At 38.3% G+C, this 20,200-nt stretch overlaps 1 protein-coding gene across 4 annotated transcripts in view; it reads left to right on the top strand.

The window, feature by feature from the left end:
• Positions 1-12,385, top strand: part of ttc7b (tetratricopeptide repeat domain 7B) — a 41,513-nt gene extending 29,128 nt beyond the window's left edge. For 2 of the 4 annotated variants that reach the window (XM_056238861.1, XM_056238863.1), the window contains 4 exons: positions 1,474-1,524; positions 7,470-7,610; positions 9,883-10,085; positions 11,085-12,385. In XM_056238861.1, the coding sequence (XP_056094836.1) occupies positions 1,474-1,524; positions 7,470-7,610; positions 9,883-10,085; positions 11,085-11,306 (617 nt within the window). In that variant the 3' untranslated portion in view covers positions 11,307-12,385. The remainder of the gene's footprint in view (positions 1-1,473; positions 1,525-7,469; positions 7,611-9,882; positions 10,086-11,084) is intronic. The other 2 variants (XM_056238862.1, XM_056238864.1) reach the window with 1 other exon arrangement.
• The last annotated feature ends 7,815 nt before the right edge of the window (positions 12,386-20,200 follow it).

The raw sequence follows: 20,200 nt of genomic DNA on the forward strand, positions 1-20,200 counted from the left end.
GTTTAAGACCTGGGATCATATCCACACTTGTATCATCAGAGAGAGAGAGAGAGAGTTCAACAGGAGATTTCCTATGTTACTCAAACTCACTCATACTGCAGTTTTGTCTTCTTTTTCTTCATCTAATATGCTTTCCTCCTCTGGCCCGGTTTACATTTTATATAAAAATCTGTTTGGAGTAATCCAGTCAGGCGAGACAGATTGTTGTTTACATCTGGTATTTACATTCATATTATTATTTTATTATTATTAATGAATTATTTTATTCAACAGGGATACATTAAATTAATCAAAAGTGACAGTAAAGACATTTTTAATGTTACAAAAGAGTTCTATTTCAAATAAATGCTGTTTTTCCCTGTTTTTTTCTTTCTATTCATCAAGGAATCCCGAAAAAAATGTTAAGCAGCACAACTGTTTTCAACATTCATAAAAAAAAAAATTATTGAGCACAGAATCAGCATATTAGAATGATTTCTGAAGGATCATGTGACACTGAAGACTGGAGTAATGATGCTGAAAATTCAGCCTTGCCATCACAGAAATAAATTACTTTTTAAAATATAATAAAATTGAAATCGGCTATTTGAAATTATAATAATATTTCACAATATTTATGTTTTACTGTATTTTGATCCAATAAATGTTGCCTTGGTGAGCATAAGAGACTTCTTTCAAAAACGTACATCTTATCAGCCCCACACTTTTAAACAGTAGTGTGTCACTTACATTAGTGTGTCAAAAAAGAACAAAACAAGTTATATCAAAAATTAAACAGAAATTCATTTTTTCAAAAACAACTTCACGCAAATTGATGTTGAAAATATCATTGGTCCTGAAAAGTCAATTAAATTAGAAAAATAAAGTGTACTCGGACATTTGAACTTAACTGCCTAAAATTGGTTATTTTATAGTGAAAGGTAACCAGCAGAGTTTAAATGTTGTAGCTCAACAGATAACTGAAAGGTGAGTAGGCAGTCCTTCACTCTTGTCCAAGACAGAGTATGCAGGATGAATAACCTTTTAGTTTTTCACTCCATTTAAGCCAAAATTCAGCACTGTCGACATATGATCAGAGCACCCGGCACCGATATTAATACCAGGTGTAAACATGGTCTTTATTTACTTCTGTAATGCTGTGCATGTGCAACTATTTTCGCCGTGTTTGTGCATCAAAATCATTGTATTAACACACTTACAGCCAAACATACAGTGGTACGCACCTGCCAGTTCCTGTTCACAGAGCGTGTGAATCACAGATACAGGGTTTACAGGGCCATTACCTGCTCAGGACTCCTGACACTTTGGTTTGTGGTATATAGAAAGTCAGACAGAAACAGTTTCTCTTTTTTTTCTATTATATTTCTCTGTGTGTCTGTAAACTTTCTGTTGTTGTGTTTGTTGTTGTTGTTGTTTTTGTTCCTAATTTTTATGAGTAATTGCCCCCTTTTGTTGTTCTTTTTGGTTTCCAAGGCAACCTTCCAGATGCTTTCTTTCATGGTTTTGACTCCTTTATTGGGGTTTGTAAGTAGCTCTTGTTGTTACTGCTCTACCTCTACACACACTTTTCAACACACACCTGCTTTTTTGCCTCGCTGGCCTTCTCCTCCTTGGCAGAGTGCACTCACCACCTGTCTGTTACGAGACTCCAACACACTCCGCCATAATGTGTTCAATAGGTGCGTTGCGTCTTACCTTTTGTTTTGCCCTCTTATTGTGTTTCCTCTCCTGGCGTTTTGTGTCCCAGGCCTCTTTGTGCTGGAGAGAGACATAAATGCACTCGTTTGGCCTCAGTTCTTAATAATTAAAGAGACAGTTGTGTTCCTCCAGGCCTTTCAAACACATACAGCTGCTTAAAGCCAAACACTTATGGGTACGAAATTATTAGTTTTAATGATACTTTTTTATATAATTACCATAATTGTTGTTGTTATTATTAATGGTATGGAAAGTATTATTATTACTATAATTAATTAGTGTTAGTAATATGAACAGCGCTTAGTATTACTTAGAAACTTGTACATCATTTATGTTACAGAGATGAATGACACTTAATCCTGCATATGATATTAAAATGTTATTTTCCTTTACACTACTGTTCAAAAGTTTGGGATATATATATATATATATTGTTTAAAAAATTCTTTGTTTTTGAAAGAAGTCTCATGCTCACCAAGGCTGCATTGTTTTTGATAAAAAACTGTAATATTGTGAAATATTATTACAACTTGAAATAACTGTTTTCTATTTTAATATATTTTAAAATGTATTAAAAAATATGTATTATTTTCATAAAAGAATCATAGTGACCCCAAACTTTTGTACGTTAGTGTATGTGTAAATGTACACACTGCTTGAATCTTGTTACCACAATAGCCCTATAAAAGCTTTCCAACTTTGACACTATTTGTTTTAGAGTTTAGTTTGTTATGAAACAAAACTTTCATTTTAATATGAAGCGACGGTGCTGTGATTAAAAATTCATAAATTATTCTAAATAATTTGGTGCCTCAGGAGAGCATTGAATGACCTTGTCTAAAATGTGTTCAATTTTTTTTTATCATTAATCCAAAATTACACTTAAGCCCTTTTAATTCCATTTGATAGTCCACAGTTTAATCCCAGTTTAAGATTATTGTTTAATTTTATTTGAAACCTGAGTGAAGTCAACAACATTTAGAGGGACTTTTACTGATCCTCTAATTATTTTAACGGTTATTATTTAAATGTAGATTATTTGTCATTAGGGACATTTGATATAAAGTGTGTGTGCGATATCTGATGGAATAACACCCAGGTCTCTAGACCGTAAATTATGAGCTCCAATTTCCTTTAGCGTCTCACATTTAGCAGCTGTTTCTAAACTCCTGGCTCTGTTAACAGAGCGATGAAACGTTTAAGAGGACGGGAGCACTGGTGTCATGATTGTGCTGAGAGGTGCTCATTTAGAGCCAATTGCGATGGACACAAAATCTGGAAAGAATTGTAGCCTTTAAAAGTCTAAGATAGGTATTCTGTCCCACAAAAGTGGAATTAATTGTTTTTAGGAACTTGACAAATTGATTGCAAATTGCTGGAGAAGATTGAAAATATTTTGAATTAAGAAGATAACTTTTTAGCCAAATTTAATGGAGAAAAAACCTGGGAAATGATGTTGCCTGTGTTTAACAGAAATAAATTCATAGTGTTAAATTATTCTAACTTAATTATGAATTTGAATGTGCCCATTTGCACAAAAAAAAAGCTGACATATGAAGTTTATAGTCGTTAAGAGGGGCTGCATTACAAACCAATGTAGACTTGCTGTAATTTAATGTAGGTTCTGGTGAAGAAAGTACTGTCTCTTTAAAAACATAGCTGCTTTTTATGTGTGTGATTGCGTGTGATGATGCTTTCTCACTCTTAGCATGTGGCTCCATGGTCACGCTCCTTCTGCAGCCTGGTCTGATGCATCATGGGTGTCTGTTTGAGTTTGCGTGTGCACACGCATGTGCTTTAAAGAGATGTGAAGTTGTTGACTGTTTATCTAGAAAGTACTTGTCAGTCATCAACTTCAGCCCTACAGAGTGACAGCAGCTCTTGGACCAATCAAAAGCCTGATATCTTCCCCTACTTCAGTCAAGCACAAGAGTCATTAAATAGAGACGTGAAGGAATAGTTCACACAGAAATTAATTTAGAATCATTTATTCGTGTTGTTCTAACCTGTATGACTTTTTGATGATTAAATTAGAAACTAGCGGTTTTCTAATGTAATATACACTCACCTAAAGGATTATTAGGAACACCATACTAATACTGTGTTTGACCCCCTTTCGCCTTCAGAACTGCCTTAATTCTACGTGGCATTGATTCAACAAGGTGCTGAAAGCATTCTTTAGAAATGTTGGCCCATATTGATAGGATAGCATCTTGCAGTTGATGGTGATTTGTGGGATGCATATCCAGGGCACGAAGCTCCCGTTCCACCACATCCCAAAGATGCTCTATTGGGTTGAGATCTGGTGACTGTGGGGGCCATTTTAGTACAGTGAACTCATTGTCATGTTCAAGAAACCAATTTGAAATGATTCGAGCTTTGTGACATGGTGCATTATCCTGCTGGAAGTAGCCATCAGAGGATGGGTACATGGTGGCCATAAAGGGATGGACATGGTCAGAAACAATGCTCAGGTAGGCCGTGGCATTTAAACGATGTCCAATTGGCACTAAGGGGCCTAAAGTGTGCCAAGAAAACATCCCCCAGACCATTAGACCACCACCACCAGCCTGCACAGTGGTAACAAGGCATGATGGATCCATGTTCTCATTCTGTTTACGCCAAATTCTGACTCTACCATCTGAATGTCTCAACAGAAATCGAGACTCATCAGACCAAGCAACATTTTTCCAGTCTTCAACTGTCCAATTTTGGTGAGCTCTTGCAAATTGTAGCCTCTTTTTCCTATTTGTAGTGGAGATGAGTGGTACCCGGTGGGGTCTTCTGCTGTTGTAGCCCATCCGCCTCAAGGTTGTGCGTGTTGTGGCTTCACAAATGCTTTGCTGCATACCTCGGTTGTAACGAGTGGTTATTTCAGTCAAAGTTGCTCTTCTATCAGCTTGAATCAGTCGGCCCATTCTCCTCTGACCTCTGGCATCAACAAGGCATTTTCGCCCACAGGACTGCCGCATACTGGATGTTTTCCCCTTTTCACACCATTCTTTGTAAACCCTAGAAATGGTTGTGCGTGAAAATCCCAGTAACTGAGCAGATTGTGAAATACTCAGACCGGCCCGTCTGGCACCAACAACCATGCCACGCTCAAAATTGCTTAAATCACCTTTCTTTCCCATTCTGACATTCAGTTTGGAGTTCAGGAGATTGTATTGACCAGGACCACACCCCTAAATACATTGAAGCAACTGCCATGTGATTGGTTGATTAGATAATTGCATTAATGCGAAATTGAACAGGTGTTCCTAATAATCCTTTAGGTGAATGTATTTTTTTTTTTTTTTTTTTTTTCCTGTGATGGCAAAGCTGAATTTTCAGCATCATTACTCCAGTCTTCAGTTTCACATGATCCTTCAGAAATCATTCTAATATGCTGATTTGCTGCTCAAGAAACAATTATTATTATCAACGTAGAAAACAGTTATAGTTATTAGAAACGCCGTTACAGTACATTTTTTCACGATTCAAAAGAACAGCATATATTTGAAATCGAAATCTTTCGTAACATTATAAATATCTTTACTCTCATTTTGAATCAACAATAGTCACAAAGGTTTGGAACAACATGAGCGTAAGAAACATGACAATTTAAATTTTTGGGTGAACTATCTACCTTTTAACAAGAGATCGTATATTTGTATATTAGTTCAACCTAGGACATCCATTAATGATCGTTTCCTCATTTATTTAATGTTCTATTTCACAGTTTAAATTTGTTCATTCTTTTGGCCTCGATGAGTTGTTTTTTAAGGCTGTGGCATAGGACATTCATGAAGAGATCCCCTGGAAGCCTTTCAAACAGATGGGGTCAGATTCTCAGTATTTGGTCCAGTGATCCATGGCTTTGTCCACTGTCGCCATTGAAAAGCTAAACATAGGAACTGAATAAAAAACTGAGATGTACAGGGATCGATTTCAGTATGAATGTGTTTTATGTCCTGCTGGTCTGGTCGATAAAGTCCAGCCTGTGACTCATAGAAACTCTTGAGGATCTTAATATGTTCCTCTGAACCCCTACAGAGACTTTAATGACCACACTGATGCCCGGGTACTGCACGTCCAGACAAATAGGGACTCTGTGATCGCTGGACTGCAGGGGGCAATTTCATTTCAGTCCACCCAGTTCAGAAAACTGATGTAGTGTCTTCTTCAGTTCATCTCCTGAATCAGGCAAATTGAAAAGGAACTGAGGCCAAATCTGGAATTTATTGATAAAATGGTTAAAGGAATAGTTCACCCAGAACTCAAAGTTCATTTACAAACCCAAATGACTTACACTACTGTTCAAAAGTTTGGGTTCAGTAAGATTTTTTTTTCCAAAGAAATTAATACTTTTATTCAGAAAATCTATCAAAGTATGGGTACTTTTAAAGTGGTCTTTATGACTCATGGACTGTATCTTAAGTCTTCTGATTATTTCTGATACCTATATGTGAGGAACAAACCTAGAAATTGAGTTGTCATTCACTGAAAATTTGGTTTGTGGTTGGGTTGTTCTTTTGAGTCTAATCTTTTCAGTGAATCATTTGATCAGATTCGCTAATGAAAAATGATTCTAAATGATGACCGAAATGTCCATTTGGGTGAACTATCAATTTAATTGAAGGCATTCATATTCAAACTGAGCAGAAAGGAAAACAACCTCATTTCTGTTGATCTGTTGCTGAAATTTGTATGTTGCAGCCTCGCAGCCAGCACTTTTACATGCAGAGTTTAGAAAACGTGTGGAAATAGCAGCAAATGTGCTTTATTGTTTACTATTGATAATCTTATATGCTGTTTGTGTTTTAAGTGGTGTGTATAAAGGCACGTTCACACCAAGGACTATAACAATAAATATATAGTTTTACAAATTGTTCTACATTTCAAAGAAAAGCATTGTCCACACCACAACTATAACGATACACAGAGGAATATCACTTTCACAATTGTTTCCAGCTGATGAATGATAAAAACATTGACAGCCAATCAGAATCCATCCTGCTTTAAAGAACACAAGCATTTAAAGCGTCAGATGACCGAACTGCAATGCGCGCTTATAATATTATGGTTATCTTTATAGTTATCGTTCTTGGTGTAAACAGGCCTTAAATGTGTTTGTTAAACATTTTGTCCACCTTTTAGGAACACTGAGAGTTGAGCCCAATCCTTGTCATGCTGTTTTTTTACCCTTGTGTTTCCTAAAGGCCCTTCATTCAGATGACTGGTGTTCATTTGTCATATTTATTTTAGAATGGAAAAATCACTGTTAAAGATGATCCTCTTCATATGTATCCCATTGGAATCAAGATATTGTCAAACCCGAACTCTTGTGTGTTAAATATATAAGAACCAGTGTTATTTTACTATTATTCTACTGCACTCTTATAGTGTTTATTCAAATTTTAAAGTTGTTGTTATTTTGTGCTTTTAGCTTTAATTGATTTTTATTTCAGTTTTAGTCATTTTATTACTTCAACTTAAACATATATTTTATTTCATTTTTGTTTAAGTTTTTTAAAGAATTTAATCTAATGTTAGTTTCAATTAACTTTATTTAATTTTAATAGCTAAGTTAAGTTAACAATAACAACACTGCTGAGAACAGGGTTTAGTTATGATCAACTGCTATTTGGCCTTCATGTCAATGTTTTCACTCTGAGAGGCATGACCCTTAAAGGCTGGTGTGTAGTGGATTTTTAGCATGTATGGGCTGGTCAGTGGCCATATATGTAGAAAAGAAATGTCTTTGCTGACTGTCTGTATTTCCACGGCAGGTTCCGTCCATGCCACCTCTATAGCAGCATCACGTGTGGAACAGGCGCTGTCTGAGGTGGCCTCCTCCCTCCAGAGCAGCGCTCCAAAACAGGGACCCCTCCACCCTTGGATGACCCTCGCCCAGATCTGGCTGCATGCAGGTATAAACACAGCCCTCATTTGCATCTTGTTAACATAAGCCACACCCATATCATGTTTTTGCACTGTATGAGGTCCAGGTTTAATGAACTGCAAATTCTGTGGTCTTGCTATAAAATACCTACTTCATTTATAAACAAACCGTAAGAGTGCACCACGTTCAAATATAGAAAGCTTATTCCTCACTGCTTTGTGAACCCAGGTTGTTATTAATAGCTGCCTTTGTCCAAACAAATACATTAGGAAAACCACATCCAGCAGGATCGAATTACCCATCTGGATACTTTTGCTCTCTGTCTACAATCAGCATTTACAAGCAGGTGCATATTTGTGAATTTGGCTGAATTAAATGCAATAAAGTTTACGAAAGTTCTGCGTCATCTTGCGTCATTGGTTCGATTCATATGCTACGCAAGTATTGATAAAAGGGGTAGTTTTTTTTTTAATGCTGATACCTTGGATTTTTTTAGGCCTATTGTGGACAGCTGACTCCAGAAGTTTTCATATTATGTGCTTTGGTTAGTTCATAGTAGTGAAACAAACTAAACTTTTTCATTAAAAATTAAAATTGCGTCATTATTTACTCACCCTCATGTCATTCCAAACCCATAAGACTTTTGTTAATCTTCGGAACACAAATGAAGAATTTTTTAAAGAAATCGGAGTCTTCTGTCTCTCCAATGACAGCCTATGCAACTACCACTTTGACACAAAAAGTTCATAAAAAGATTGTACAACTAATCCATATGAATCGGGCAGTTTAGTATACATTTTCTGAAGCGAGTCGATCGCTTTATATTATGAGCAGATTGAATTTAGGCTTTTATTCACATATAAATATTGCAGAAGCTCAAACGTGCTGCGTAACACACGAGAACGAACCTCATTGGTTCTCTCACGTCCAGCTAGCGAGCTTCCATGTACCACAACTGATGTGTGCATTGATGAATGTTTATATGTGAATAAAAGTTTAAATCAAATCTGTTTGGACTAAACTGCTTCATTCATATGGATTAGTTTTACAAACTCTATGAACTTGCTGAAGCGTCAAAGTGGTAGTTGCGTAGACTGTCAATGGAGGAACAGAAATCTCTCAGATTTCATTAAAGATATCTTCATTTGTGTTCCGAAGATGAACGAAAGTCTTAAGGGTTTGGAACGACATGAGGGTGAGTAAATGATGACAGAATTTTATGCCATATCCCAACATATTTTAAACACTTAATTCAATTAAAATAGTAAGACACTATAGGGCTGTTACCAATCAAATAAAACTAGGATCAACAAAAGCCATCTCTGCACTGTCGATGACACTTCTGTGACATTCAGCTGCAACTGAAGTGGCATTTAGATGTAGTTACACAGACTGTTTAATCTTATTCAGAGGTGGCCTGAATGAATTAACACTACAATTACATTTGCATAAATAATACTATGAGGTTATTGTTCCAAATTTAAAATATTTAAATGTGAAATTATACTTTAAAAAGTAAATGATACTTTAAAAATGAAATTAAAACCACCAGTAAGTGACAGCACATCAGTGTCTTAATTAGTGAGTCATTGAATGAATAATTCAAACTGACGGATTCATTAAAAAAATAATAATAATAATTGGTCACAGTCTTTATGAATGGGTAAAGGCATAAATGTTGCCTTTTATTTCAACTAACTGAAATAAAAATAAAAATTCAAGTACTAAAATTACTGAAAACTAAAACTGAAATAAAAATAAAGATAAATATTTCATGTAATTAAAATGAAAACTGAGAATATAAAAAAATAGTCAAAATATGAATAAATGCTATAATGCTACATAATACTAAATTTGGGGGAAATTGAGATACTAAAATTGGGAAAAGCGTCTCTCAAAAAAAAATCCTTTAATTTGTCGTCTCAGTATAAAGCAATCAACTTGGATACTAATACTAATTATTCTTTAACCAGCTTGGCTGTCACTGAGCCAAGTTAGGGAACCTTAGCAGGACTTGGCAGGGTGAGAAAGGTGTCAAGAGTGAAGTATGCTTAGTAGTCACTTTCCCTGAGTTTGTTGGTTGGCTGAAGAGGCAGGACACCCCATCAGTTCCTCTGTCTCATCACCGTTTCTGAACCATTAAACGGTTGAGGCTGATGATGTAGCTGACAGCCTGTCTGAGAATCCCTTTCCTGTGTGACTCGAGATAAGAAAGAAACTCAACGATCAGTCCTCCCCAACAATGCTTCTTTCTCTATTTTCTCTTTATATCTTATTTTTCTTTCTCTGTCTCTCCATAGCGGAGGTGTATATTGGAATGGGAAAGGCGGCGGAGGCGACAGCGTGTACGCAGGAAGCAGCCAACCTGTTCCCCATGTCCCATAACGTGTTGTTTATGAAGGGTCAGGTGGCAGAGCTGCGGGGGAACGTGGACGAGGCCAAACGCTGGTACGAGGAGGCTCTGTCCATCAGCCCCACCCACGTCAAGACCATGCAGAGAATGGTGAGCAAGTTTTCTACCCGCTAACACAAACCCGGTGCGGTTTTACATATTCATTAAGGCATAATTTAGTATGTTTATAAAGCCATTAACTGGCTGCTCCCCACAACGATTTCAGGATTTACTCTTCTTATAGGAATGTTTAGTGTGTGCTAGATTGGCATGCTGAGATTGAGGAGAGAGACAAGATCTCATCCCGTGTCACTATTTAGCAGACAATGAGTCCAGGGTGTTGAGACTTGTCAGACAATGTGTGTGTGTGTGTGTGTGTGTGTGTGTGTGTGTGTGTGTGTGTGTGTGTGTGTGTGTGTGTGTGTGTGTGTGTGTGTGTGTGTGTGTGTGTGTGTGTGTGTGTGTGTGTGTGTGTGTGTGTGTGTGTGTGTGCGTGCTGCTGTCTCCTGGGGTGTTTGTGTGTGTCTTAATAGTAAGCAGAAATGTCACGTCTCATAAAGGAACTCCCTGTAGTAGACAGCAGCAGGAGGAAGCATTGCCCCTGTCTCTGTCAAATCTCTCTCTCTGACCTTCTTTTGTGTGTGTGTGTCTGTTTATGTGTCTGACACGGTTCTAACAGCAGGACAGTGGACGGCATCTGAACTCTCAGAGCTGCTCACACTATCCTTTTTTAAAAACCACAGATTATATAAACTATAAGAAATAATAATATATTTTTAATATAATATATTTTTAATATAATTATATAATAATATTATATTACATAATTGAATCAAAACAAACAGTTTTTTCCCCATATATTGTTACTTATCAATATTTTAGATCAGTTTTACAATATAAATAGATGAACTGTTTTCTAAAAAGGCCATGTTGTACTCTAATTCATGAATTTATAATGCTTTTTAATGTGGGTCAAATTTGAGGCTAAAAGGTATGTGCAGTTTTTAAATCAAAAGGAGGATTTACATTTTTTCCAGATTCCACGTTCCATATTTTTTTTACCAGCAATAGTTAAAAACCCTCTTCCTCTTTTGATTTGTCTTTTTGCAGGGTCTGATATTGCATCAGCTACAGAGGTACAGTCTCGCGGAGAAGTTCTTGCGTGATGCGGTGCAGGTGAACAGTACGGCACATGACGTGTGGAACAGTCTGGGTGAGGTGCTGCAAGCCCAGGGCAACGACACCGCCGCGACCGAATGCTTCCTTACTGCCCTGGAGCTGGAGGCCAGCTGCCCCATCTTACCTTTCACCATCATTCCCCGCACCCTCTAAGACACTCCGAACAAAAACGTCTGTCCGAGAGTCGTGCATGAACCACAGCCCTTAATCGCACACAAACGCCCAACCCTGAAACTTCTCTTCTATCCTGGAATGCCTTTCCCACCCCTCTAAACGTTTTATCTGTTCTCAGATGTGGATCTGCAGAAAAATCAACTCTGATTGACACGGTTATCAGTGTGAACTCTTTTACACTGCTTCGCTCTCGTTCTTTTTTCCTCTTCCCTCTTCCTTCCTTCTTTCCCTGCTAGAATGTCCTCCTGCTTCTGTACATCATAGTGGTGCTGCCCATCTTAAATCCCCGCTCCCTTCAGCACTCTCATTGGTCAGTTTCACGCCACTGTATGATTGGACCAATGAGAAACCTGTACAAGCTGTTGTCACAGTGGAGCGGGTGATTGATGCAGCGGTTTCATCAAACCACAGTGCTTCCTTTTTGGCCGAAACATGTCCTGAAACATACAATCTCGAGATTCTAGTAGCTGTGTGTCATACGAACCAATAATAACACTGACACAGAGACGGTCAAAAGTGTCTATACATGTGCTGTGTGTTTGTGCAGAGTTAAATGGACGGTGAGAGAGTGTCCTTTATATGTGTAACTATCCAGAATCTGTGGCGTGTGCGCATGCTTATTTTGAATGGAATACTTGACACGCTGTTACAGTGGATCCCTGTTACACGCACAAGTGTGATAGATTGTGTTTCCATGCTGTTGTTCCTGAGGGCAGGTGTGCCAACCTTGTTATGACTCCTAGAGAAACATTACGTCCCCGCTCTGATCAAACGCTCTATTGTTTATATACTCTATGTACAAAAGAATCACCTAGAGCAAATGGAACGGATGCCAAAAGAACAACTATTCTAAAAGCAAATATTTTATCTTGGTTCTCGTTAAAAGAGAAGATAAATCTAGTTTTGGACATGTCGTTTTGTTTGTTGGTTTATTTTTCCACATTTATCATGATTGAGAGGTCAAGATTTATATTGTTGATTTATCAGAGATGTGTTATATTAGATGTTTATTTATCTGTCTCAGTGGCCATGTGTTAGACTGTATTCCGTGTGTGTGTGGTGTGACAGACACGTTGAACTCTCCGATATGCAAACTATCTTCATAATGGTCAAAATGATTTCAGCCACATAAGAGAGAGAAAGTGGAAGATTGTATGCGTGTACTTGAAGTCTTAGCAATGTCAATCACAGGGCCAAACACACAACTGGAAAAGCTGTTTTATGATGTCAATAAATGATCGATTGTGAAAAGTCTGTGTTTTCGTTTGTTATTCCTTTATTTTAGGACAGCTAATATCGATTTGACTGTCAGAGAATTTTTGGTTGCACTTTATTTTACAGTAGGTGTACTTGTAGTGTACTTACAAGTACTGGGTAGGTAACTACATGGGTTAAGGTTAGGTTTAGGGGTAGGTTCAGGGTTAGTACCTAGTTATTACCCAGTTATTGCAATTACTAAAGCAAGTACTTAATATGTACAGGACTAAAATAAAGTGCTACCAAATTTTCTCCTAATTGTGACTATTTTATACAATTGCATATTTATATCTCACAATTGTGTCTATTTTTCATAGTTGCGACTGCATATCTCAAAATGTCGCTGTTTCTTATTTTAGGTGATTGGAAATGGGACTAACCACAGTCTGTCCTCGAGGGGAGATAGAGATACCTTCATGTCTGTGCTATAAACTGGATGTATTATTCAGGTAACTAACTACAAATATGTAAACAGTCTGAAGGTGCACTCACATTAACAAACTTTCACGGGCAAAAAAGGTCCATTGTCGATTGTCAATAGTGTATGAAGCACAGCTCACACAAATGTCACTTTCAATCTCAGCATCTTTCTTTTGGTCAACACTGCAAATTTCCATGACAAACGGAAGCTGAAGTGAAATCTGCGTTTGTAAATATTTCGCCCCTCATGTGGAATTCCTGATCGTTCCTATTGAAATTACTGGATTTAGCCTGCAAAATTTCACAACAATGGTAAATGTGACCACACCTTATTCTTACTCTGCCATAACGTTAACTTAGCTGACCTGAAGAGTATGGGATCTGACCTGAAGAGTATGGGGTTTCTAAATTTGTGGGTGTTTATAAATCATGCAATTGAAATGATGCCCTTCACCCGGCCCAACCTACTGTTACGGGACAGAGGTGAGAGATGTCTATATTTACCAGTTTCTTCTTGCGCTGATTGGTTGATTACCTGAACGTGCCCCTCCCAAACTTTGTTAAATAAAACTTCATTTCGTAGAATGTAGTCCATACTTCTATTGCGTTATGACTTGCATTCTGAAACATATCAAAACGTTATGACGTGAAACCGAACTCGCCTTTGCATTGACATATGAAAAGCTAAGAGTATGTTTCAGGCCCTACTTTTCCTGTTTAATTTCTTTTCGTGTCACTCACTCACGTTTCCTTACATGCGCTGCTGACATCATCTCATGCATATTAAATGAGCCCACTGTTCCCCTGACTTGTGGTACGGATGAATACCTTAAAAAGCTCTCAAAGATTGATGAAGGTCCAAAAGCTCAGAAGAAGAAAAAAAATACAGAGAAAAGACAAGGGCAAGCTGCCTCTGAAAACTAGCGAATGAATGATGTGGCCTAATAAAAAAGGAGTGAGGGAGAAAGAAGGATCTGAGGTGGGAAATGTAGAAGGTGAATTATTTAATGCACTTACAGGGCTGCCTTAAACTAATGAGTGCTTGCCGCTTGCTTTACGGGACAGGCCGCACTCCCAGGAGCAACCTAGGACGTAAAAAGAGCTTCAGCAAGAATTTGGTCATTATTAAAGAGGTGTGTTTTAGCGTCTGACAAAATGTTTATGCCCCTTGAGACCTCTTCTTTGCTTCATTCCTGCTGTAAAGTGGCGAACATTATAAACAGCCCAATACGGCCCAATGCTGGATCTTTGATCTGGGTCAGGAGCATGTTGAACCCTAATGAGCCCTCAGAGACAGCTTTATTCCCCTGGCTTCTGTAAACACTAAAAACTAGTCCTGACCAGTGTATCTCTGAGGGGTTTCCTTTGATCATTTTCAGTTGCAAAGCATCAACGTTGCCTGAAATATGATTGAGAGGTTTGAGCTGTCACTGACCATTGTACAATGTGGTACCTGATTGTACATCAGGCCCCCAAACAAAACACTGAATTTGAAGTGATTACTAAGGCAACCATCACTGTTATTACTGCACGTCTTGTGGTTAGGTGTTTGTCACATCCCTAACCCTAAATAGTAAACTTCAGTGTGTAACTCATCCCTAACAAACATTTCCAAAGTTTAGCTATCATTAAAAAAATCCTCAGTAATACACTTAACAACACCCTAGCAACCACCCAAAAAAAACAAGAAACACTAAGCAATGCCAGAGAACCCGCATATAACACTAACAAACCCTTTGCAACACCCTAGCAATCACTCTAAATACTTTAAAACTTAGTAACACCCTAGCAACCACCCAAAAAAAAACAAGAAACACCAAGCAATGCCAGAGAACCCACATATAACACTAACAAACCCTTTGCAACATCCTAGCAATCATTCAAAATACCCTAAAACTTAGCAACACCTTAGCAACCACACACAATACCCTAACAAACACTTGACAGCACCTAACAATCATTCAAAATACCTTAACACTTAGCAATGCCCTATCAACCACACAGATCATCCTAGCAAGCACTTAGCAACGACCTGGCAACCACCAAAAATACCCTAACAAACAATTAGCATCATCCTAGCAACCAAACAATACCCTATCAAATCCTTAAATAGCAATGATCTAGCAATCATTCAAAATACCAGAATACTTAGCAACACCCTAGCAACCACCCACAATACCCTAACACTTAGCAATGCCCTGGCAACCACCCAAAATACCCTAACAAACAATTGCAACACAGCCCATACCCATACAAAAACACTTTAGGTAAAAACTTCTCAGAAGACCTTAGCAACTCCTTAGAAGCACCCAGGTGACCACCCAGAACACCCTTGCATTGTGGCAGCCAGTTTTGCGGGCAAGAATCAGTCACATTCGTGATGATTTAATATAAGGTAAAATATAATGTAAATGTTCAGTGAAAGTATTTAGAAATTGTGAATATCTAGTGATTTTAAACATTTAATTTATGTGATATAGAAAAAGCTTTTATTTTAATCTCATCTCTGCAGTGGTCTCTCTCTCTGTTCTCTCTGGACTGTGGCTTGTGTTTCATTGGTATTACTGCTCTGATCCTGTCATTGATTGGCAACCCAGCTCAATTCTCACATCAGAGAACACTGAATCAATACGAGAGACTCCAGAGAGGACTCCAGAGAGTTTGTTTATAGGGTGAGCTCGCATTCTCACACAGCAATGGGACAATGTGTCTATGGCATTCAGGATGATGTCCTGTCAAGGCATATACAGAACCATTAGAAGCATTTAAGGGATAGTTCAATCGAAAATGAATTTGTGTCATCATGTTTCAAACACATATGGCTTTATTCTGTGGAACACCAGACTTTATTTTTTTAATTGATAACCCCTCATTTTGGTGCAAATACTCTGAAGTTTCTGACACATTCAGTTATTTCTCCAGAAAACCTGCAATAGTGTTTGCCCAAGGATTCATGCCCTCCGCTCACATGCCCATCCACATGTTCGCTGGCGATTATCCCAGTGAGGGGTGTTGACATTGCACAAGGACTTTTACTGTCATTTGTCCAAACAACATTAGCTTCACATATAATGTACCCATAGTTTGCACTGGCTTTTGGACATGTAGGAAAAGCGTGTCTTAATGAAAGTTTGTGAGCTAGTGAAATTGTGTAAGGTGACACCTCTAGCCGTGACTCCTGCTGTTTCACAGACTTAAAGTGTTGATAGCAATGTGTCATCTATCACCAGCAGATTAGTCAGTATATGTGAGAGAGAGACATAGAAATGTTGTTCATTGTTTTGTAGCATGACAGTCCTTGGTGTCAGTGTCACACGTTGAGCATTCTCAGGGGTCGTGACCCTTCACTCAGGTCTATGCAGTCTTGTGTTTGGATCAGTATTGCAGTTCTAACTGGGCATAACCAAATGTCTTCCTATATCATATTTAGGTGTCGAGCATCATTTCAGAGATTTTCAATGGCATACGTTACAAGCTACTATCAAAGATGACATCCAAACTCTTAACCTGAATAGACAGGCAAATTATGGAATTATCAATAATAAGTGAAAAGCTGTCGAATTTTTCCAAATGGATTTAGTGCCAACAAAAAGAACATCAGTTTTAACTCATCCCTAACAAACATTTCCAAAGTTCTAGCTATCATTAAAAAAATCCTCAGCAATACACTTAGTAACCACCCCAAAAAAACAAGAAACACCAAGCAATGCCAGAGAACCCACATATAACACTAACAAACCCTTTGCAACACGCATAGCAATCATTCAAAAATACCCTAAAACTTAGCAACACCTTAGCAACCACACAGATCATCCTAGCAAGCACTTAGCAACGACCTGGCAACCACTAAAAATACCCTAACAAACAATTAGCATCATATAGCAACCAAACAATACCCTAGCAAATAGTTAAATAGCAATGATTTAGCAATCATTCAAAATACCAGAATACTTAGCAACACCCTAGCAACCACCCATAATACCCTAACACTTAGTAATGCATTAGAAACCACCCAAAATATGCCCTATAGCAACCACACAGATCATCCTACCAAACCCTTAGCAATGCCCTGGCAACATGAATACCGATGCAAAAAGAACATCGGTTTTTATCAGTATTTAGCTTGAGAAAATTGCACGAGAACCAGGATTTGATCTCATCTAAACCGTCCAAGAGGGAAAAAGAAAGAAGAGTACAATTAGGCTCGGAGGACAAATAGAGCTGAGGGTCATCCACATAGCAGTGGAAATGAATACCAGATTCCCTAAAAATGTGATCAAGAGGTGATAAGTATAGATAATAAAGAAAAGACAGTGCATGGTAATAGATGAGGAATATGAAATTAAGTTGGACAAATTGAGTGCGACCGGAGAAATAGGATCTAAACCAAGTGAGAGGGACACCAGAAATATCAATATAGTTTATTTTATCTAAAAGAACTTGATGAGAAATGGTATTGAATGCCACACCTAGATCAAGCAAGATAAGTATAGTTAAGAGTCCAGAATCAGCTGCCATCAACAGACCATTGGTAACTTTTACCATAGCAGTCTCTGTGCTATGTAATGGACGTAAACTAGACTGAAAATGTACAAACAGACGGACATAAGCTGCAACAATATTTTCCAATATTTTGATAGATATAGTAAATTAGAAATTAGACGAAAGTCGGAAAAATTATTAGGGTCAGCACCAGATTTCTTAAGCTTTGGAGTTATTACGGCAGTCTTAAGAGATGAAGGAACAACACCTGAGGTGAGAGAAGAATGTATAATATGATGTCTGTTATTAGACCAGATAATGAAGGTATACATGCTTTGACCAAGTGAGTGGGGAGTGGGTCTAACTGACAGGAACACTTGGATTGTCGAATAAGACCAGATGTTTCGTCAACAGTTGGAAGTTCAAAACTATAGAGTGGAGAAAGGAGAGGATCATATGAAGATAGTTACAGTGGATCACATGCCATTTTATTTTGGAAAATGAATTGCTGATGAATATGGTCAATTTTGGCATTAAAAAAGGGTCATGAATTTGTTACTGCTAACTTCAATAATCGGTGCATCTGTTGTCTTGTCTAAAAGTTCTTCTACCCTCTAAGAATTGTGTAACTTATCTAATTACCGGTAATACAAATCAACACACAAACACACCAGTCAGTTTTAGTTTATGTTATGTTTATAAGCTTTCCTTGTGGGAACCAAAAAATGTCCCCACAAGGAGAAGGATTTCGGATATTGCCATCTTTGTGACGATATTTTGCCCCCAACGGTTTCTTCCTGCTGTTCCACTCTGAAGTTACTCAAGGCTGCTGACACGAGGTGGTACAAATTATGTATTTCCCACAGGGGTCTCCAGTCTTTAGCAAACTTGTAACAGCAGATGACTGTCCTATCAGCACGTCCTTCCTACACAAACACAAACATACACATACCGAAAGCCTCACAATCTCCTCATCCATCCATCCATCCCTCGCCTGGAAGCGTGGGAGGAGAAGGAACAGATGGAGACTGGGGAAAGAGATGGACATAGCAGGAACACCCAGTGAGAGAGAGGGGGGAGGGGGGGGATTATGGGAAGGACTTGCAGTACTCTGTTTAAAAAAAAGAGAAAATTCAATTCAAGTTAATTAACTTTATTTATAGCACACATAACAGTGGTGATTGTCTCCAAGCAGCTTTACAAAGTGGCAGGAATAAAGGCCCAAGTGAGCAACCAAGCAGAGAAATGCACTTAGACTGACACAAGAATACATCCTGGCAAGAGCCACTTGAGCTGAATATGGGGAGAATAGATCAAAGAGACACTGAGGTGTAGTCCTGTGGGACAGTAAGACTCCAGGGAGAACTGGTCATCCGAAGAAATTCATCGGATCAATCTGTAAACACTGAATGCGCCAGTATTTTTTTTCCACCCAAGACCACTTTTATTTGCACTTAGTTGTGTAATAATATTTGTAAATTAAATTAAATTAATATTTAGGAAAACTGGATGCATATGCAGAATGAGGTCCAAAAATGACGTGAAAATGACGACAAACCTGGCGCGAAGCACCAGACTAGGCCAGGCTACATTTGAAAGTAACTCGAATTATATTTTGAGTGTAATGGTAGAGAACAGTTTTACTACTTTGTAAATTCTTGGCTTCGGAAGATTAAAACTGTAGTGCACAAATAATTAGAAATAGTTTTCGGATAGTCTTATAGTGTTTTGTTTTTATCATCACTGGAGCTTGACAGTCACCGGCTCTTTCCCTTTTCATCTGTAACGGCGTGATGGTGAGTAAACGATGACAGAATGTTAATTATAAATTAAAATAATATATAAATCGGTCCTTCAAAGGTTGAGTGAAGATACTGTATATCAGTGATGGCAATGGCATTAGCCTGTCACACACCGTCCAAGTTATTTTGAGATCCTAGGCTACAACATGCTGTTCAATGTGACTTGTCCTAAATGTGGATGCATTTTACAATATCAATCAACAACACAGCCTTTACTCTCTATGTAGCCATGTGTGTGAAGTGTGAACGGCAAACTATCCTTTGTGCTGCTTGATAGTGTGTGTTTACGTGGTTGTGTTCAGTTTCTCGTGTTACTGTAATGCAAGCCTGTATTCTTTCAGTGTCCAGTCTGTTGCTGCAATGTGTATGTGCGTGTGAAATATTAATGCAGTGTTTCACTTCAGCATCATTTAACCCCACAGAGCAGCCTGTCAATCAATAAGCCCCATCCCATCTGTAGGATGACCTCACTCTCTCTGTTCGGCGATGCAGCAGGGCAGGGACTCCCTCACAAACACAGGCAGACACAGTCAAGCGCGAGGTGGAACAGTTCAAATGCTGATGGCTGCATTCTTCAACTGCCCACTTGCTATACACTCATATCTCATTTCCCCCGCTGTGCATTTTTCTTCCACCATATGGGCTTCCCCACCACAAACACACATGGCTTTCCCAGACCACTCTGGAGTTGTGCCAAACACTCATGCACACTGCGCACTGACTAATTATTCAACTCCAGTGATGGTCCGTAGAGCAGAATCTGCAATGCGCGTGCCGTGACAGCTAAAGGAACACACTCGGTAATTAATCATGGGTTTTGGGAGATTCACAAGGTCGCTGTGTTGACATGAAATCTTTTTATGAGCGACATGGGTATACTTTACTAAGGTTTAAGGCAGTCGGCAGGTTATG

This window comes from Rhinichthys klamathensis, unplaced genomic scaffold (genome assembly GCF_029890125.1).
Source record: "Rhinichthys klamathensis goyatoka isolate OS25496 unplaced genomic scaffold, OSU_Roscu_1.1 h1tg000547l_1, whole genome shotgun sequence".
NCBI lineage: Eukaryota > Metazoa > Chordata > Actinopteri > Cypriniformes > Leuciscidae > Rhinichthys > Rhinichthys klamathensis.